This window comes from Epinephelus lanceolatus, chromosome 17, assembly GCF_041903045.1.
Source record: "Epinephelus lanceolatus isolate andai-2023 chromosome 17, ASM4190304v1, whole genome shotgun sequence".
Lineage (NCBI taxonomy): Eukaryota > Metazoa > Chordata > Actinopteri > Perciformes > Serranidae > Epinephelus > Epinephelus lanceolatus.
Genome location: NC_135750.1, coordinates 2,838,850 through 2,857,765, shown reverse-complemented (window position 1 = coordinate 2,857,765; position 18,916 = coordinate 2,838,850). Strand labels below are relative to the sequence as shown.

Below are 18,916 nucleotides of genomic sequence, written 5' to 3'. Positions count from 1 at the left end.
AGAAATAAAAAGACAGTAAGTTGAAAAGACAACAGAGCATTTAAGTTATGATATATGAATCCAACTGTCTCTGTACTTACAGAGCTTTGTTGGAGGCTTTGACCACTGGCAGCAGCCTCAGAAGAGCCTCCTCTGAAGCAGAGTATTTCTTCAGGTCAAACACGTCCAGATCTTCTTCTGATGACAGTAAGATGAAGACCAGAGCTGACCACTGAGCAGGAGACAGTTTATCTGTGGAGAGACGTCCTGAACTCAGGGACTGTTGGATCTCCTCCACTAGAGAACGATCATTCAGTTCATTCAGACAGTGGAACAGATTGATGCTTCTCTCTGCAGACAGATCCTGGTTGATCTTCTTCTTGATGTACTGGACTGTTTCCTGATTGGTCTGTGAGCTACTTCCTGTCTGTCTCAGCAGACCTCGTAGGTGTCTCTGATTGGTCTGTAGTGAGAGACCCAGAAGGAAGCGGAGGAACAAGTCCAGGTGTCCATTTGGACTCTGTAAGGCCTTGTCCACAGCACTCTGGTGGAGATACTTCAGATTCGGTTTGTCTTTGAAGACTTTAGACCACCAGGATGTTGTTTGTTGTTCTTCCATCAGATTGACTCCAGAGTTGATGAAGGTCAGATGGACATGAAGAGCAGCCAGAAACTCCTGAACACTCAGATGGACGAAGCAGAACACCTTGTCCTGGTACAGTCCTCTCTCCTCTTTAAAGATCTGTGTGAACACTCCTGAGTACACTGAGGCTGCTCTGATATCGATGCCACACTCTGTCAGGTCTGATTCATAGAAGATCAGGTTGCCTTTCTGCAGCTGATCAAAAGCCAGTTTTCCCAGAGACTCAATCATCTTCCTGCTCTCTGGACTCCAGTGATGATCTGTCTCAGCTCCTCCATCATACTTGATGTTCTTCACTTTGGTCTGAACCACCAGGAAGTGGATGTACATCTCAGTCAGGGTCTTGGGCAGCTTTCCTTCCTCTCTGGTCTTCATCACATCCTCCAGAACTGTAGCAGTGATCCAGCAGAAGACTGGGATGTGGCACATGATGTGGAGGCTTGGTGATGTCTTGATGTGGGAGATGATTCTGCTGGCCTGCTCCTCATCTCTGAATCTCTTCCTGAAGTACTCCTCCTTCTGTGGGTCAGTGAACCCTCTGACCTCTGTCACCATGTCAACACAGTCAGGAGGGATCTGATTGGCTGCTGCAGGTCGTGTGGTTATCCAGAGGCGAGCAGAGGGAAGCAGTTTCCCCCTGATGAGGTTTGTCAGCAGCACATCCACTGAGGTGGACTGTGTAACATCAGTCAGGATCTCATTGTTGTGGAAGTCCAGAGGAAGTCGACACTCATCCAGACCGTCAAAGATGAACACAACCTGGAACTCTTCAAACCTGCAGATTCCTGCTTCTTTGGTTTCAGTAAAGAAGTGATGAACAAGTTCCACCAAGCTGTACTTTTTCTCTTTCAGCACATTCAGCTCTCTGAAAGTGAATGGAAATGTCAACTGTATGTCCTGGTTGGCTTTGTCTTCAGCCCAGTCCAGAGTGAACTTCTGTGTTAAGACTGTTTTCCCAATGCCAGCCACTCCCTTTGTCATCACTGTTCTGATTGGTTCGTCTCTTCCAGGTGAGGCTTTAAAGATGTCTTCTTGTCTGATGGTTGTTTCTGGTCTGTCTGGTTTCCTGGATGCTGTTTCAATCTGTCTGACCTCATGTTCATCATTGACCTCTGCAGTCCCTCCCTCTGTGATGTAGAGCTCTGTGTAGATCTGATTCAGAAGGGTTGGGTTTCCTGCTTTAGCGATCCCCTCAAACACACACTGGAACTTCTTCTGCAGGTCAGATTTCAGTTTACGCTGACAGACTGCAGAATAACTTCCTGAATGAACACAACAAAGAAGATCAGTAAGACAAAGAAAATATTTCAACATGTCATTTCCTCAAAGAATGAGTATATGAATATATTTTGGTCCGTCTCTTGAGACATTAGTAAACGTCCCATTTATCCATCATGTTAAATCTTTATAGAAATCCTCTTACTGCTCTGCAGACAGTCAGCCAGCTCCTCCTGCTTCATTCTCCTCAGGAAGTTCAGTGTGATCTTCAGAAATGCCTCTCTGCTGCTCCTCCTCTGCTCCTCATCCTCACCATCCAACACCTCCTCATCCTCCCTCTGACTCTCTAAGCATTCTGGGTAATCTGAACTCAGAACCTTCTGGATCTTCTTCAGCTCGTTCTTCACAAAAGTGAGGATGTTCTCCTCCAGCAGCTGGAACAGAATATTATATGAATGACACACTCAAACATCAGATCCATGTTGGACACACTGACAATCCACTGGTGTAAAAAGTGCAGCATGGAGATGATTGTGAACAGAATAGATGTCAAAGTAGTTGTTGTACATGTACAGACCATAAATATGGAGTCCAGGTGTGTTTGATGCTGCTGGGCAGACTGACCACTGGGAACCTCTGAGCTCTCCTGGTCCACTCTGTGGAGGAATCATCAACAGTGAGCTCACATGATGTTTGCACCAGGAGACTGCAGAACTTATATCATTTACAAAAACACACACAGACCAGTTAGTTAAAGACGTGTTCTGTCATGATTGATCAGAATGAAAACCAGATGTAAACAACACTGTAAATGATGGACACCTGATTCTGTGTCTCATGACTGAGGATCACAACAGTTAGTTCATCTGTTTCATTCAACAGTTTCATTCACTTACAGCAGGTCAGAAGAAGGACGTCCATCTTTGAAGTCAATCAGACGACCCATAGACCGATCACTCTTCATGGACACACAGCTGGGTACAGGGGACTTTTCTCTCTGCTGCTGGAAACTGATAGAAACACTGACATTTACTGAACATACAAGATTTCTATTCAGCATAAAACACAGCATAGATATTCCTTGACCTGACTGGTGGATGTGTGTGAGGCAGCGGCGTGTGTGCTTAAAGGCACTGATCATCACAATCTGATGTGATACGTGGAATTTTGGAATTTTATGCCAGTGCCAGGCTTACACTTGATGCTGTTGACCTGCCCCTACACTTGAAACTGTGACCTGTGTTTGTCTTTGGGCCACAGCACATCTGGGAGCACGGCCAGTTTCTGTCAGTGATAAAGCTTTGTCTTGGTCATTTGTGGGTGGAGCCTGCACTACATTCCCTGATTATAATTGCAATTAGCAATCTGAGGCTTTAGCTTTAATCAGAGGGTGTTTCTGGAGGCATCTGTGAAACCAAAGACTACTTACCTACAAAGGCTAGGACATAAGGGCAACCCTTCAAAAGGGAACTCTTAAACTAACTGACTCTTCAACAAACTGCGCTCTGCCTCCAGACCTCTGCAGGTAGTCCTCAAACTTCTGTAGTTAGTGTACAGACCTCTGTAGCTCGGCCCCAACATCTGCCACTAGTCCACATACCTTCACTGGTTGTTCCCAGAACTCTGAAGCGTGGACGCAGCCTTTTGAAAGTAGTCCAAAAACCTCTGCAGCAATTGACCTAAAACTCTGGAGCTAGTCCACAACCTGTTTAATTTGTTTCCAGACCACTTCAGTGAGTCCTCAAGCCTCTGCATCTGGACCATAAGCCTCTGAAACTACTTGCCATACTGCTGCAGGTAGTCCTTAAAAAATCTAGAACTACTGCCCAGAGGACTTCAGCTAGTCCCCAGTTGTCTGCCAGTCCCCAAAAATCTGCAGCGATCTGACACTTTGGCCTCCCCTGGTTGACTCTGTGAAAGAATTAGCTCACATTGTGTTTGCACCAGGAGACTGCTTTAAGTTATGAATTACACACACACACACACACACACACACACCAGTTAGTTAAAGATGTTGTGTTCTGCCATATTTTATTGTCATGAAAACCAGATGTAAACAACACTGTAAATCATGAACTACCAGTTCTGTATCTGTGTAACTGAAAGCCCATCTGTTTCAGTTGACAGTTTTAAGTACTTACAGTGGGTCAGAAGAAGGACGTCCATCTTTGAAGTCAATTAAATCCTCTTTTGACTGACCACTCTTCATGGACACACAGCTGGGTACAGGGGACTTTTCTCTCTGCTGCTGGAAACTGATAGAAACACTGACATTACAGTTTTTTACAGTTGTTTACGCACTAAAATGAAAATTTTCACAATTAACAGCTCTTTACACTTAAGAAGCAAAACACCTGTCTATAGTTGCACAACAATAAGCACAGACTCAGCTTCACACTTTTTGCAAAATATTACACACAGTGATTTGCAAAACTCTACACGCATTATCACACCTTAGACACAGATAAGGATTGTGAGGTTACTTCCTTCTCATTACAAAGCCCCTGCTTGCCAACGACCACACTAATGAACGAATTGGATAATCACAGCCACCTGGTGTGGAAGCACACAGGTGCTTACTGTAAACCAAGTGGACCACATGCAGTACATTGTCGTTTGGGACAATGTATCTTTCCATCGATCTGCTCTGGTCCACAACTGGTTCCATGAGCACCCTGAATTTGCAGTCTTATACCTTTCACCATACTCCCCATTCCTGAACCCAATAGAGGAATTTTTATTTGTCTACACTTTACAGTAGTAAGAAAAACTACTATTTTGTTCTGATTTTCATTGTTGAGCTGTTACTGTAACTGAGTATGGTAAGAAATAAATATTTTCAGTCTGCAATCAGTGTTGTGTTTGTTTGTTGTATTTGTGTACTTTCTCTGTATACCTCAAAGTAATCATGAAGAATGTTGTGGGTTTGACAATATCTTTTTGTCATCTAAATTATCCCTTACATAAAAATGTCTGGCAAACAAGTCTAGCACTAGACCAGCTATTTCCTAAAATAGGCGTTTTTACAAATGTATTTTGTATTGATCACTGTAGTGCGTAACTGACTGCAATAGTGTCTGATCATCTGAAGACTGTTAGTGAGATGAAAACAAAACAGCATTTTTATAAATATGTGTATATGTTTTGACTGAAGTGTGTCATTTTGCAAACAATCTAGGAGTTATGCAAATTGAGTGTGGTGTTTGGATAATTGTGTGAATATTTTGAAAAAAGGAGCCCTGTTTTCAAAATTGCGTGTAAACAATTGAGAAAAACTGTAACTGAGCATACAAGATTTCTGTCTCTGATTTCACTGGTTTTATTGGATAATAAAAGTTATTTTATCTCAGTGCTTGTTTGTATTCAGTGTATGTGAATGTTTAACCAGTGTGTTGTCAGTCAGATGTGCTAAGACTTCACACTGTTGAGCCGCCACTCCAATTGAAACTGTGGCCTGTTTTGGGTTTTGGACGCAGCACATCTGAGTGCAGGGTCAGTTTCTGATAGTGCTAAATCTTTGTCTTGTTGAACTGCAGCTTGTCTTCAGACCTCTGCAGCTGGTCCTTCATACCAACAAGCCATCAAACCCTACCCTCCTCCTTTACCTCTGGACATTTAGCTGCCCTGTCCCTGGTGGTGTGGTCTTTGATCTGGGTCAAGACTCTTTTCTGTTCTGGTTCCTCTGTGGTGGAATAAACTCCCTACTGATGTCAGGACAGCACAGTCACTGAACATCTTGACCAACATCTGAAAACCATCTTTCACATGATACCAGAGCCCTGCCAGCACATTCTCACTCCAACCTCGTCACATATTGACTTTTGGTCATGGACTTCCCACATCCACATATGACGTGCAAGGAACCATTGGTGCATTCTGGGACACCATGTCAAGTTCAGCCTGTTACATGCATTGTCTTCTTTCAAAGTACACTTCTGTTTTCACAGAAAAGTTAACGTCTACATACCGTCTCTTTCAAAATCACACTACGTTGGTACAACACTGTGAACAGACGTTTTTTCGTTCAACAAAAGCATGTGGTTAGGTTGAGGATAAAAGAACAGGGTTTTGGCTTAAGAATCTTACGGGACATGAACACCGCCCTTCCAGACCGCCCCTGTCAGACTTTCACCGCCTAAACTTTTGAACTTGTCCCGCTGCGTTTCCCCGATGCCACCAGGCACTGTTAAACTATAACAGCAACCGGCCGCGTGTCACGCCAACGTTAAAGGCCTTTTTCTGTTGGTTTCTGACGCTGAAAGTCGCTGCCCAAGCATCGGATTTTGACAACTTTGGAGTGAGACCAGGCTCGCCCTGCACAGTTTTCTTATTAGAGCTTCCGGCCACTCCTGTTGGATTTCCAACTACGACTGCCTGGCAGATCATAATTGGGTCTGGATTACAAAATGTAAGATGTCTTGATTGGGATCTATTTGAATGGACACTGTTAATAGTTTGCACTGTGAAAGTGTTGCAATCCAGTGGGTGGTGGTGATGCAACAGTCTTAAACTCTACAGATTGAGAAAAAGAACAGGTGTGTTAACGTTTCAGAGTTTTCTTTATTTTATTCTTTGGGGGTGATGATGGCCTCCAGAAGAGAGCTCGTGTTGACGGAGCAGTGAGCATGACGACTGACATGAGAGAATTCTTTTAGCATTAGGCCACAGTTGTCGGGACAATGGAGGGAGGCTAAAGTTACATGATGGATTTTGTGTTTTGAGTGGAGATTGACTGAGTGGGATATGGACCGTGGAAGAGACTGTGTTGAGACTGTACTCGCTTCCTGAGTGACTTTTGGATGATGGAAAGCGAGGCTTGGGGCATGGAGATGATGGAGATGATGGAGATGATGGAGACAAGACCAGTTAAACTGGGAAGCTGTCAGGTTCATTTAACATTTAATGTCAGCTTACTGTGCAGCAGAGACTTTTCGTCCTTTAACATCGATGCCATGTTCATGTGACTGGTCAGTCTGAAGGGACACACAGCTGGGATCAGGTTCAGGTTCAGGTCCAGGGGAGTCTGGTCTCTGATGGATCCTAGCACACAGAGAGGAAGAGCAGCAGGGAGGGAAATTCAGTTTTCAGTCTTCAGCCTCAGTATCAGCAGCTATCAACAGGAGAAGTAGAATCCTACAGGATGACAGCAGACTGACAGGAACACTGAGAGCAGCTGTAAACCTCACTGACCACCAGGGGGAGCTCACAATCCAAACCTCCACCCTGTGGACCTGCACACTGAGCCCTCCCACACTTCACTCACTCTGTCATGTGTTTAAATTCTCACTGTTAACACTGTGACACTGCTGAGTCCACAGGGATAACATGAGGACTACAGTCGTTGCCATGGATACAGCATGACTTATGACAAACAGTTGAAGCTGTGATTAATCATGAAACCGTGGGCTGATCGTCCTCACACTCACAGATGCTCTCATTTGTTTCTGTTGGATTCACTTTGAAAACTTTTGTCTCTGTGTAAACCCTGGTTAAAAACCCCAGAGTTAATACACGCACAGCAGTAGATAACTATTGTTGCTATCATAAAAGTTTGTCATTTTAAGGATGTAAATTGTATAAAAGTTCATGTCACTTTAAGTACGTTGCTTTTCTATAGTTTGTCTGAAGGGTACAGCCCTTAACACGAGGTGTGACAGACTAACCTGCATGTGTTTTGTTCATCTGCTTTAGATTAAGCGGCGTTCATAAGGTCGGAGGTTCCGAGGTCCCGACCATTAACTGGTTATATTGACACATTGTGGCTCTTTGAGTACATTTACAGGTTTATTATGAGTCAGTGTTGAGGTGAGAGAGCAGAGAAACAGGAAACAGAGAGTTGATGAACATGTTGAAGGTGAAACAGGATCAAATGTGATGTCAAGTGTTGAGTGTGATACCTTTTCATGTTGGTGATAACCTGCAGCCTCCTGATGAAGACAGACAGACAGACACAGACAGACACAGACAGACAGACAGACAGACAGACAGGTTCATCATTAGACTTTAAAGTGTTTGTTGTCAGATAAACTTTGTGCTGTGGAGTCTGGATCAAAGACAGGAGGTGAACACATGAACCAACAGAGACACATTAGAGACTGGAATCAATCAAAGGTCCACTTACTCAGTTTCTTCTCATGGACTTCATCACTCTGCAGCTCTCTGCTGTCTGGACCAGGTCTGTGGACACAAAGAGTTTTCTGTTGATCTGAGTGGGACCATGTGCTCCATCAGGACTCAGACTGGAGGCAGACTGGCTCTTTTAAGCCCTCTTCAGACAGGAAATATGTGACACTGCTGCCGTCATGGATTTGTTAAAGTGATATTTGCTCATTGAGACAGAGGAGACGTTTACGCTGATGTTTCTTACAGCTTCATTCACACATGGCAGCACATTTATGGACAGAGACTCCATGACAGAGAGAACAACAGTGAGTGAAATGATGTGAAGGAAGAAGAAGGTTTTCTCAGCCTCTGTTAGAGTTCATAATGTGTCCTCTTCTACACCACAGGGACACACTTCATGTTGCTTTGTCTTTGTCTGTCTTTGGGGATGACCTCACTTTTCACTTGTGTTTGAGCGACTCTGAAAAGCTCTTCAACATTTCAAATGTTCCAATGTGCTCGTCACATCATCCAAAATCAATCCCATCAGCTCCCAGAGACTTTCTACCTTCATCTGTAGAGGAAACACTGAGAGCATCAGTCCAATCATTGATCAGCACGTCATCACTCATTCATCCTTGACATCATTTCTCCTGGACTCAACCTCCTGATTATCACTGATGGACTCTGAGTCACGTGACGTCCACCACTAATGTCTCCTCTCAGTCAGGCTGTTGGTGGATCTGTGGCCCTCTGGTGGCACAAAGGGAAACTGCAGCATGTCACTTTGAGCTGACACACTCAGTTCACCCAAAATAATAACAGCCATCATTATTTCTGTGCTGATTGAATATGGCTGATGTGCTTTGAACACCTTCTTTATGCAGACGCTCACTTACAAACATAAAACCAGTTTCTCTCTAAATGTCATCGACCAGTAAAAACTTTCATGTCCTGATGGATCATCACCAGGATCACGTTTCTGTCTCAACATGAAGATTAAAGAGGGAAATTAATTCTTTTAAAACTGAACTCAACTTTAAAATAAAGTCAGAAACACCAACATGATAAAAACTAGATCACATATTAAATTCTACTGTGGGTGGATTTGTGGCTCAGATCACCTCAGTACTTCATACAGTCACGTGACAGTGTCCATGGCAGAGTAGACATATGACTTAAGAACTATGTGACCTACTGAGGGCCTTTTCTCATTAGTTTATTACATTTTTATAAACCCAACACAGAAAACTGATCAGTACATGTATCAATAGTGATTTGTTATTGGACAGAGAAGATGCTGTTTGTTTTTATTGGTCAGTGGTGAGGACGAATCAGAGCAGAGGAAGCTGCCATCAGCCACTCTACTTCTATCAGTCCACTGGATGGCCTCATGGAGCTGATGGGGAGGATTTTACTGTTTCATGGGAATCAAAACTAAATGTCACTTTGTGTGGCGGCCATCTTTGATCCTGATGTTTGAATAATTAATTTAATCCTTAACCATAACCCTCTTTTATTTAAAGAGATGAAAAAAAGTTAGTGAGAAACCAGATAACCTGCAGTTATCAGCTGGATGTGGTGTAGTTACTCACTGTGACCACTGGAGGTCATTACTTTAAATATTCTACTCCTCTCTCCTCCCTCCCCCCTCCTTTTCTCCTCCTCTCCTCAGACCTGAAAACTGGTTTTCCTTCATTCCACAGCTGACTGAAGAAAACAAGCCTTTTGTTATAACAAACAGAGCAGCTTGGTTTGAGTTGTTTTAAGACTCAAAGCAGATGAAGATATTTTCAAAATGGCTTCTCTCCTGCTCAGCTCCTCTTTAACACAAGCCCCTTTTACACTGCCAGATTTTCCACGAATGTTGGGCCATTTTGCCGCCAAGCTGCAAGCGTTTAGTCACACAGAGCCGGATTGGCGAGTTGATCCGAGGTGCCCAATTTTGTGGGAGGAGCTGTTGATGACGCCGCACGTGCGACCCACTGGCGGTGGGTAAACAGGAAACAGCTGATAGCAGGAATTAGCGAGCAGCTAGTAGCAAGAGGGAAACACAAACCTGACAGACACTGTAAAGATGAGCAACTGGGGAGACAAGGAATTGCACGCCCTCCTTGTCCTCGCAAACGAAGAGGCCATTAACCGTCAGATGACGGGGACGGTGAAGAACGGGCCGACTTACGAGAGAATCGCCGAAGGACTGACCAGCCGCGGCTTCCCTCCCACGTCACTGTTTACGTCACACGCTGAGCTACACGTTTTGTTACTTGCTCACGCCCCCCATTGCCCCGAAAAAGGCACATTCTGTATAAACAAAAGTAGGTAGGCGGCATTTTGCTGCACTCCCCGATTTTGTTTTTATACTGCCAATGCTGAAAAAAGACTGATTGGGCTTTCCTGCAAATTTGCACAATTTCTATCTACAAAGGGCTACAGAGAAGCCTGAAGAGAAAACTACAACAGACAAAGTAGCTCAGGCAACTGAATTAAAGCATCTCTTACCTTTCTTGCATTTCACACCCACCTAAAAAAATTGGAACATCCACAACTCCCGCCTCCCTCCAAAGTCCCATCCCCCTCCTCCTGCAACTCCACCTCCCTCCAAAGGCCTACTCCGCTCTCCTTCATTATGTCCTCATTACGTCTATGATAGACGTAGGCGTTGGCAAGGCAATGTTAGATACACGGAAGAGGAGAGCGAGTGTAACACGCCAAGAGAAGAGTAGAAGAGAAGAGGAGTAAAACACGCTGCTGACTGGCAACAAACAAGGGAGATAATACAGAGGCTCATGCTACGTTAGGCTACAGTAGGCTAACTGTTAGCAACTGGATGCTGTGTTGTCATATATAACGTTACAGCCTATGATACATTAGAGGCAAACTAAAAAGACCTGTCCAGCAGAAACTCTGCGACCATCTCGTCCCTTTTTAGCTCAGGATGAAGCTGCATCAGTCTTCGCCATTGCTCGAAAGCAGAGCAGATGTTGACCCGAGTTTTGGCTTTAGCTACGGCTAAAGAAGAGCTGCAAGCATCCATCTGATCTGTTGTACATGAATGCATCTGCACATTGTTTGCATGTGTTAGATACTGAATATTATAGTGCACTGAGATTTGTCACAAATTGTAGAGCACTCACTCATCACTGTACGTGTCCAAGGCTGGCCGGCCATCTTTGACCTTTCGTAGGCTCAGTCACTGGTATTTGTTCATTTATACAATTGTACTTTAATTGAGCAGAGATCTGACTGCAGCTACAGTCTGAGATCTCAAGACTTAGTTGTGTTTGTTTGAGCTTGGAAAAAAAGCTTTTAGGAGCTCTGCTCCTCTCACTTGGAATAGTCTTCAAAAAGAGTTGAAGCAACATCAACTGGTCTCTGTCTGTTTTTAAAGCTCTCATAAGTACAAGGATGAATGCGACAGTTGGTTCTTGTCATTGTGCGAAGGCGTAATATTTCTGCATATTACTGTATATCTTTTATGTTTTTTTATTGTGTTGTTTGTCTGTAACTTTTTCTTACGCTGCTGTCTTGGCCAGGTCTTTCTTGAAAAAGAGATTGTTGATGTCAGCAGGACTTACCTGGTTAAATATGGGTTAAGCAAAAGTGAGCTCTGATCTATGTTCATATAGGTCACATTACTTATTAGAAATTGATGCAGGCACCTAAATAAGCTTTGATTTATGGTTAAACAGGTCACTTTACTTATCGCTTAGTATTTGATGCAATTATCTAAATGTGCCTTGATTTATGTTTTTACGGGTGACATAACTTATTACTGAGTACTTGATACAATTAGCCAAATGAGCTTTGGTTGATGAAAGTGTCTTAGTAAGCTTTGATTCATGGTTATACAGATTACATTAATTATTACTCAGAATTTGACACAACTGATTAAGTGAACCCAGATGTATGTCAACATTACTTATTACACAATATTCACAACCCATTCCAAAGTCATAAAATACTGCTGCTTTGTAAGTGATTTGGGCATCAGCCACCTTTCAGGGCGGTATGATGCCAGGTCGCGTCAGTGTGTAAAGTGGTCCAGTGGAACCTGTGGTGGTGTTATGATACGCCGCCGGTTGGCAGGAGGGCACCTGTGGTGGTGGTATTATGATAAACTGAAATAGCAAAAAAATCCTGATAGGCTGGGCTGGAGGTGTGGTGGATGGGTCCAACAAACCCAGGACTTTCACCCAGTAGGCTGGTGTTCTCTTCCCTTGGAGCCAAACGTTGACGTTTTTTTTCTAAACCTAACCAAGTGCTTATGTTGACATCCCGGCGCTGGTAGCAGCATCCTGGAATGTAAACAGCAGATGCAGAAGGATACCTAGCACGTATTATATATACATGGAGGGCGACTGCAAAGCAGCAATATGTTATGACTTAGGAATGAGAACGGGTCACAAATACCATCAATTTGTCAATGATTTCAGCTTCAGACATCGACTCCAAAAGCCACCTTAAAGGGGAACTAATGTTTTTTTCACCCTGGGCCCTATTTTCTGATCTACTTTTGCCTAAATGAGTGATAGGATGTTCAATATGTGACATTTCTCCAGTATGAAGCTCGGGCCGACCTGCCTGCAGCCCATGAGTGCTACACAGTACCTGCAGCGGCCCGGGTTTGACTCCAGCCTGTGGCCCTTTGCTGCATATCACTCTCTCTCTCTTCCCCTCACGCTTGACTGTCCTATCGATTAAAGGCTAAAATGTCCCAAAAAAAATCTTTTAAAAAATCAGCACAGTAAACTCCATTAAGATGAGAATTTTACCTCAAATATTAAACCTAATTCAAAATTTCCTTGTTTTGTTTTTGACAGAGGCATTCTTTGAGAGATAACACTCCATCACAATCTCCCTCTTGTGGAATTACAAAACCAATAGGATAAGTAGGAAACTTCTACACTAATACAATTCTAAAGGAGGACTAACTCTTTCAAATTCCATGCTGTACTATTGGACCTCTGTTATTAAGCCCTTTACATTTTTGCTAGATACATCAATCTCTCAGCCTAACTGGTTAAAAACTGAGCAAGAATATTGTTTTCCCCACTCCATTGGTGATATACTCCTCGCTCTCACTCCCATTGATATACAATTATAATCTTATCATACATAATTTAATACATATATGGAAGCAGATCAAATCCCACTCCAATCTTAAGCCAACTTATCGTGTTCTTCCCATTGCTGTAAAGCCCTGTTAGGCAAATTGTGATTTGTGATATTGGGCTTTATAAATAAAATTGAAAATAAAATTGAAAATTGAATTGCAAAAAAACACACTTTCATGCCATTCATTCTAGATAAAACCTTCTGCACATGGAGCGACTTAGGAATCCATAGTATCAAGGATCTATGTTTAAATTTAACAGAAATTGAGAGGCAATCAACAATGGACAACTGTCCTAAAATGTCACCATATCAAGACTATTTCATCTCCTACCTATATGACACCCTGTTATCATCAGCATCTCCAACTTCTAAAAGATATAAAGCCAGCTGGATGAAACAAATATGTATTCAAATACCAGATGACATATGGGATGAAAGCCTTGGACACATACACAAATGTTCACTGTCTCCATAATCACCATTACTCCAAGGTAAAAATACACAACATATATCTATACATGTCACCAACTTGTGACAAATGTCATTCCTCAGAGGCAACTCTTTCTCGTAGATTTGTTTTGTGCCCCAAGGTCGCATCTTTTTGGACTGATGTCTTCAACAACATCTCAGAAATTATATATAATATTTCACCAGAATCACAGCCTATATTAATCATTTTGGGTGTATCTGAAGCATTAAGGCAGCTCTCCACTGCACAACAAAAGTTCCTCTCTGACTGTATCATTACAGCAAAAAAAAACCTACTACTCATATCATGGAAAGGATCAATGGTGCCTACCTACAATATGTGACGTGAGATTTCAGAGCCAGACTTTCACTCTCTGAGTGAGTGTTTTGACTTGCCACAACAAACATGTCTGAATTTTTACCCGATTTTGACCAACTGGATCTGGATGAGCCATTTGAATTTGACCACCTCCCGTATTTATTTGAACACGGAGTACACGGACGTACACGGATGCACACGGACGCAGAGCTCATTGAAACTGAAGAGCGGACGAGGAGAGAGAGGGAGCAGCAACAGGCAGAGGAACATGTCATTTAGACAAAAGTAGATCTGAAAATAGGGCCCAGGTTGAAAAAAACATTAGTTCCCCTTTAATGAGTGACACAAGGAAAAGAGATAGGGGAACAGAAGAGGTTCAGTCCTGTACTTTGACTTTGGTCTGTTTCATGTTTCCTCCCTTTATTTAGTTTATGCACATTTATTGTGTCTATGTTTTGTTTTGTTTTGTTTTTACAACAATTTCCCACATCTGTGAACGTATTATTTGGGAGCTCTATCAAGTAAATTGAAATGAGCACTGACACTACAATATGATATATGTAATTCCATCTTTGGCTCATTAAACACACTTGGAAAAAACTGATGGAGAAATGAGCATTAAAGGACTGAGAGCAGACAGAGTTCATCCTCAGTCTCTCAGGTGTGTTTCACCAGGTGAGCCCTCTGATCCCTGCTGGGTCCTAGTGCTCGTCCACCTCCCACCTTCAGATCAGACTGAACTCATCCTCTCATTCAGAGCAACACTTCATCTGAACTTCAAACTTAACAGTTTCTCTCTGCCCACTCACACAGGCGGCCATCTTGTTTCACAGCTTTAAATAGTCACAGGTTCACCATCAATTCAACTGTTTCTCTAACCACAACAATCAATGACATCATGAAAACCAATCATTCCTCCACTTACTGAACTTTCAGGCATGAACTTCATTAGTGTTCAGCTCTCTTCTGTCCTCAGCAGGTCTGAGTGTCACTTCAACTTCAACTCCGATCAGTCCGTGTGAATCCTTCATCAGAGTGTGAGTTCTGACTTCACTGTGAAAGTATGCAGTCTAACCAGTTGGACTGAGTCTCAACGTGAGCTGCGTTCACAGGATTAAATGTTAGTGTGAATATAAACCTCCTCACAGCAACAACAAGAGTCTTTCAGGATCAAATTCAGTATCTGTGCAAAAGTCATGATGACTTGTAAAGAGCTGCTTTGACAGCAGATAGTTTAGAGGATCCATGCACGGCGCTCTTTGTCACTTTGTGCTCTTGTATATGTAGATGAATGGGGAACAGATGATGGTGCAGAAACCTTTGCAGACACTGTTGTGTAGAGTTTAGCTTGCTGAACACAACTTGAATAAAAGCAGTAGTCTTGTTTGAGATGAATTGCGCCTCGCCTGGAAAGTGAACAAGATCAGGCGGCTGCAGCAAGAGGCGGTGACAAAAAGTTGCAATGAGGTCAAACAGTTTCCCGACAGTTTCCAGCAGTCTTCAGTCCGTACAGGAAGTCACAGAAACACAAATCCTGTCACCAACCTCAACCTTCATTTTACATGAATTCTCATGTAAATAAATTATTAAATTAAATTAAAATTAAGAACATCAGCCTAACATTCAAACACAGAGGAAAGAAACACAAGACAACAGCTTTCATCAAAGATCAGTCAGATACAGTCAGGGCTTCACATCTGTACAGATGATTTTTAAGATTCCTCACATCCCACTGACCACCAGTCTCTGTGATTAGGCCTGGGCGGTATGACAAAATTTTCATATCACGGTTTTAAGAAAAAATCATATCAGTTTCACGGTATTTCATGGTCTTTTGCTCAGGTTCGGCCAACTTGACATGCTGCTGTGTTGTGCTATGGCCTATTCAAGTGCCGGAATTTGTTATTTACCTGACAACGCCTGAACACAACACACGCTCCGCTCCATTCATTTGGGCTCCACTGACTGCGTACGGAAGCCACACGTAGAGAAGCCAGCGGGGTTGTTTACCGTTTGCTGAGCCGAGAGGCTGCATGTAGTCTGCATGAAATGTTAAAGCATTTTCCACCTAAGTTATTAAATATATTTGAGTTATCTACAAGTTTACTGTACTGTTTGTCATCTACTCGCTTTCAAATGTCCGCCACGGACATTTACACACGGATAAACATGGGTAAATGCATGAAAAAAATCATCACATATCACCTCTGATAATGGTTTATTCATTTAAAAACACATTGTGCTCATTTAGCACACTATTTCATGTAGTTTTTATCTGCTGGAGGGTCGTGTAGGGGAGCGTAGCGCGACAAAAATAGAAGAGCCATGTAAAATAGAGAGTTGCAGCTCCTGTTGCCGGTGGAGCAGCTGTAATTGATTAACAGGGGGCGAGCTGCTACGGGACTCGCGCTGCAGACGTGTCGCGCCGCTGACGTGCCCGGTGGAGCCCGGCCATAACTGTCTCGGACTCGGGACGGGTCGTCTTCGGTCAGGAAAATGCGGCCCGAGCCGTGCTCTAGTGTGCTCACCTGTGTGTGTGCGCTTTGTCTGTGTGTGTGTGTGTGTGCGTGCACATCGGGGCGAAACTCCGCCGTGCGCGATACAGAGGACAGAGGAGAACTGTAAACGGCGGTGCAACGCTGCTAGCTGCATATAGGGGGAAACACTGCTCTTTTTGGTATGAGTTCTTCTGGGTCATCATGTACAGTTGCTTTGCGTTCAGGACTCTCTCCAGCAGCCATTCTCGCCTCTAAACTTTTCTATGCTAAGGAAAAGATCAAAGCGTGCCTGTGGTGTGCAACGGTGAAATGGGTCCCCGCTGAAACACTTTCCCGCCGCACATGTTCCGGATGTTGTTTGGGCTATTCACCGGTATTGCAGTATATGAAAAATTCATATCATAACAAAAATAAATACCGGTTTTCGGTACAAACCGGTATACCGCCAAGCCCTATCTGTGATGCTAAATACTTCAGTAATTAAAACAATCCAGTGTTAAAGGGCCAGTGTGTAAAATGGGTTGAAAACAGTGACATCAGTGGTCAAATTCTAGATTGCAGGGCTCACTCGCTCACCCCTCCCGTCGGGTAAATGACGGTGGCCTCGTAGGGACAAAAAGCCTTGCGCACGAGTTTTTCAGGAGTAGGTCTATCTAGCGATGAGGTGAATGTTTATTTAGAAATCTAAACCATGTTACGATATTGTAATGAATCCCTCACGAGCAGGAGACCAGAGGAGCGTTCGGGAAAAAGGCCCGTTTATTTGAGCACTCCAAAAACTCCGGTAACACTCCAGGGGGTAAAAGACTCCGTCCCAAACTCTGACTCTTCTAGCGTAACACACACACTTCATAACTTTACACACATACTCGTTTACCATTCTGAGTGGGGACCCCCCTCCCCTCTCTGCTCCACCAATCTCCAGCCCGCACACTGACTGACAGCGTAGCCTGTAAACAGAGCTCAGCTGTTTATTTAGCCTAGCAATATCTCCGGACTATAGTAGCTGCAATGGACGACTTTGAACGCGATTTTGAAGACTTTCTTGTAGCGGACACAGACCCAGAGCCATACCTGTTTGAGCCGGAGCATACAGATGAGGAACTCCATGTGTTTGATGCTGAGCGGGTGAGAAGAGAGGCTGAATGCACAGAATGGGATTCGGTGCTACTGCTACCATTGCTGGGGAGATATATCATCAGGAGGAAAAGCGCTGCAGAGAGTGCATCACAAGGAGTGAAGTTACGTCTTCTTTTCCTCGCAGATGACGGTTCGGGTTCATTCTCTCCTGTTGCGTGGTAAGTGTGGTCCATTCACAAACTTTATAACTAAAAAAACTTTTCACTACTCTCTATCGACGAACTACTAACACTCTCTGCTGTTTCCTCCTCCTTCTTCCTTCCTTCCGCTGTCTTCGTTGGTTCATTTATACACGCGAAACGCGTTCTCTGGCGGGCTGGATTGTCCACTCGGTCTGCCATACATACATGGCGGCGCAAGATGGCGATCTCTCTAAAGCAAGGCCCTTGCTATATATATATATATATATATAAAAGCATAATTATAAGGCTACGAAAACCAAACAAATTTTATTTTATAGCGATCATACACTTGTATAAACATATTAATGGGTAAAATATTCAGATTCAGATTCAGATTGACAATAAACCATGCCAAATATTACACACTGGCCCTTTAATATACAACAGACTGTGTTTAGTTTATGATGAATGTATTTAGTCTCTGGCGACTAAACATCACCATCAGTCACACAGCATGTTTTCTGTTCCCAGAATAAACCTGCAAATCTGACAAATAACATCTAAAACTCTGAAATTCAACAAAACAGAAAAGTTTATATTAAACATCATCTTGTTGAGTCAACATCTAAACCAATCAGCTGCTAGATCAGGTGAGAGCCAGGCGTTTCCCATAATGCCCTGGGTCTTGCAGTTGGTGGAGAGCAGCTGCAGTGCCTGGCTCTAAAAACTGCGGCTGTCTTGTGAGATTATTAATGTCCACTTTTGCATGACATCAGAGCAAGTCGGGATGAAGTCGGACACAAATCTAACCGTCATGCATTGTGTGGCAATCACCAGAGATCGAATCTGCGCAAGCCTGGCTCATCTCGAATGAGTGTCTTTATTCAGACAGCACAGACTGACCTGAGAGACCCAGTCATTTGTGCACAAACATTCCCAGTACAACTTCACCGAGCCACCACCTGACTACAGGTCTAATAAGTGATTGAAAACAGCTGTGTGGCTGTGAGGAGACTTTCCTCTGAACAGTAACTGAAGCTGTCAGATGAATGTAGTGCAGTAAAAGTACCACATGTTCCTCTGAGATGTAGTGCAGTAAAAGTACCACATGTTCCTCTGAGATGTAGTGCAGTAAAAGTACCACATGTTCCTCTGAGATTTGATGGTTTAGTCACAGAGTTTCCCCTACCCACAAAGTGTTATGGTTTTCTTTCACAAATGTGGGAATGATGGTCCGAAATTGCGTTAAAATGTACAAAACAGTGAAATTTCTCTCGCCTGGCCGGCCAGCACTCTGGGTGCTCAGCAC

At 43.3% G+C, this 18,916-nt stretch overlaps 1 protein-coding gene across 1 annotated transcript in view; it reads right to left on the bottom strand.

Annotated features, from left to right (window-relative positions):
* LOC144467502 (uncharacterized) overlaps positions 1–14,953 on the bottom strand; it is a 31,328-nt gene extending 16,375 nt beyond the window's left edge. Inside the window, exons 1-9 of the mRNA XM_078176312.1 lie at positions 14,773–14,953; positions 7,962–8,017; positions 7,738–7,767; positions 6,755–6,880; positions 3,982–4,095; positions 2,737–2,850; positions 2,418–2,496; positions 2,046–2,274; positions 81–1,884 (exon numbers count right to left, since the gene is read on the bottom strand). Of these exons, the coding sequence (XP_078032438.1) occupies positions 81–1,884; positions 2,046–2,274; positions 2,418–2,496; positions 2,737–2,850; positions 3,982–4,095; positions 6,755–6,880; positions 7,738–7,745 (2,474 nt within the window). The 5' untranslated portion in view covers positions 7,746–7,767; positions 7,962–8,017; positions 14,773–14,953. The remainder of the gene's footprint in view (positions 1–80; positions 1,885–2,045; positions 2,275–2,417; positions 2,497–2,736; positions 2,851–3,981; positions 4,096–6,754; positions 6,881–7,737; positions 7,768–7,961; positions 8,018–14,772) is intronic.
* Positions 14,954–18,916: the final 3,963 nt, after the last annotated feature.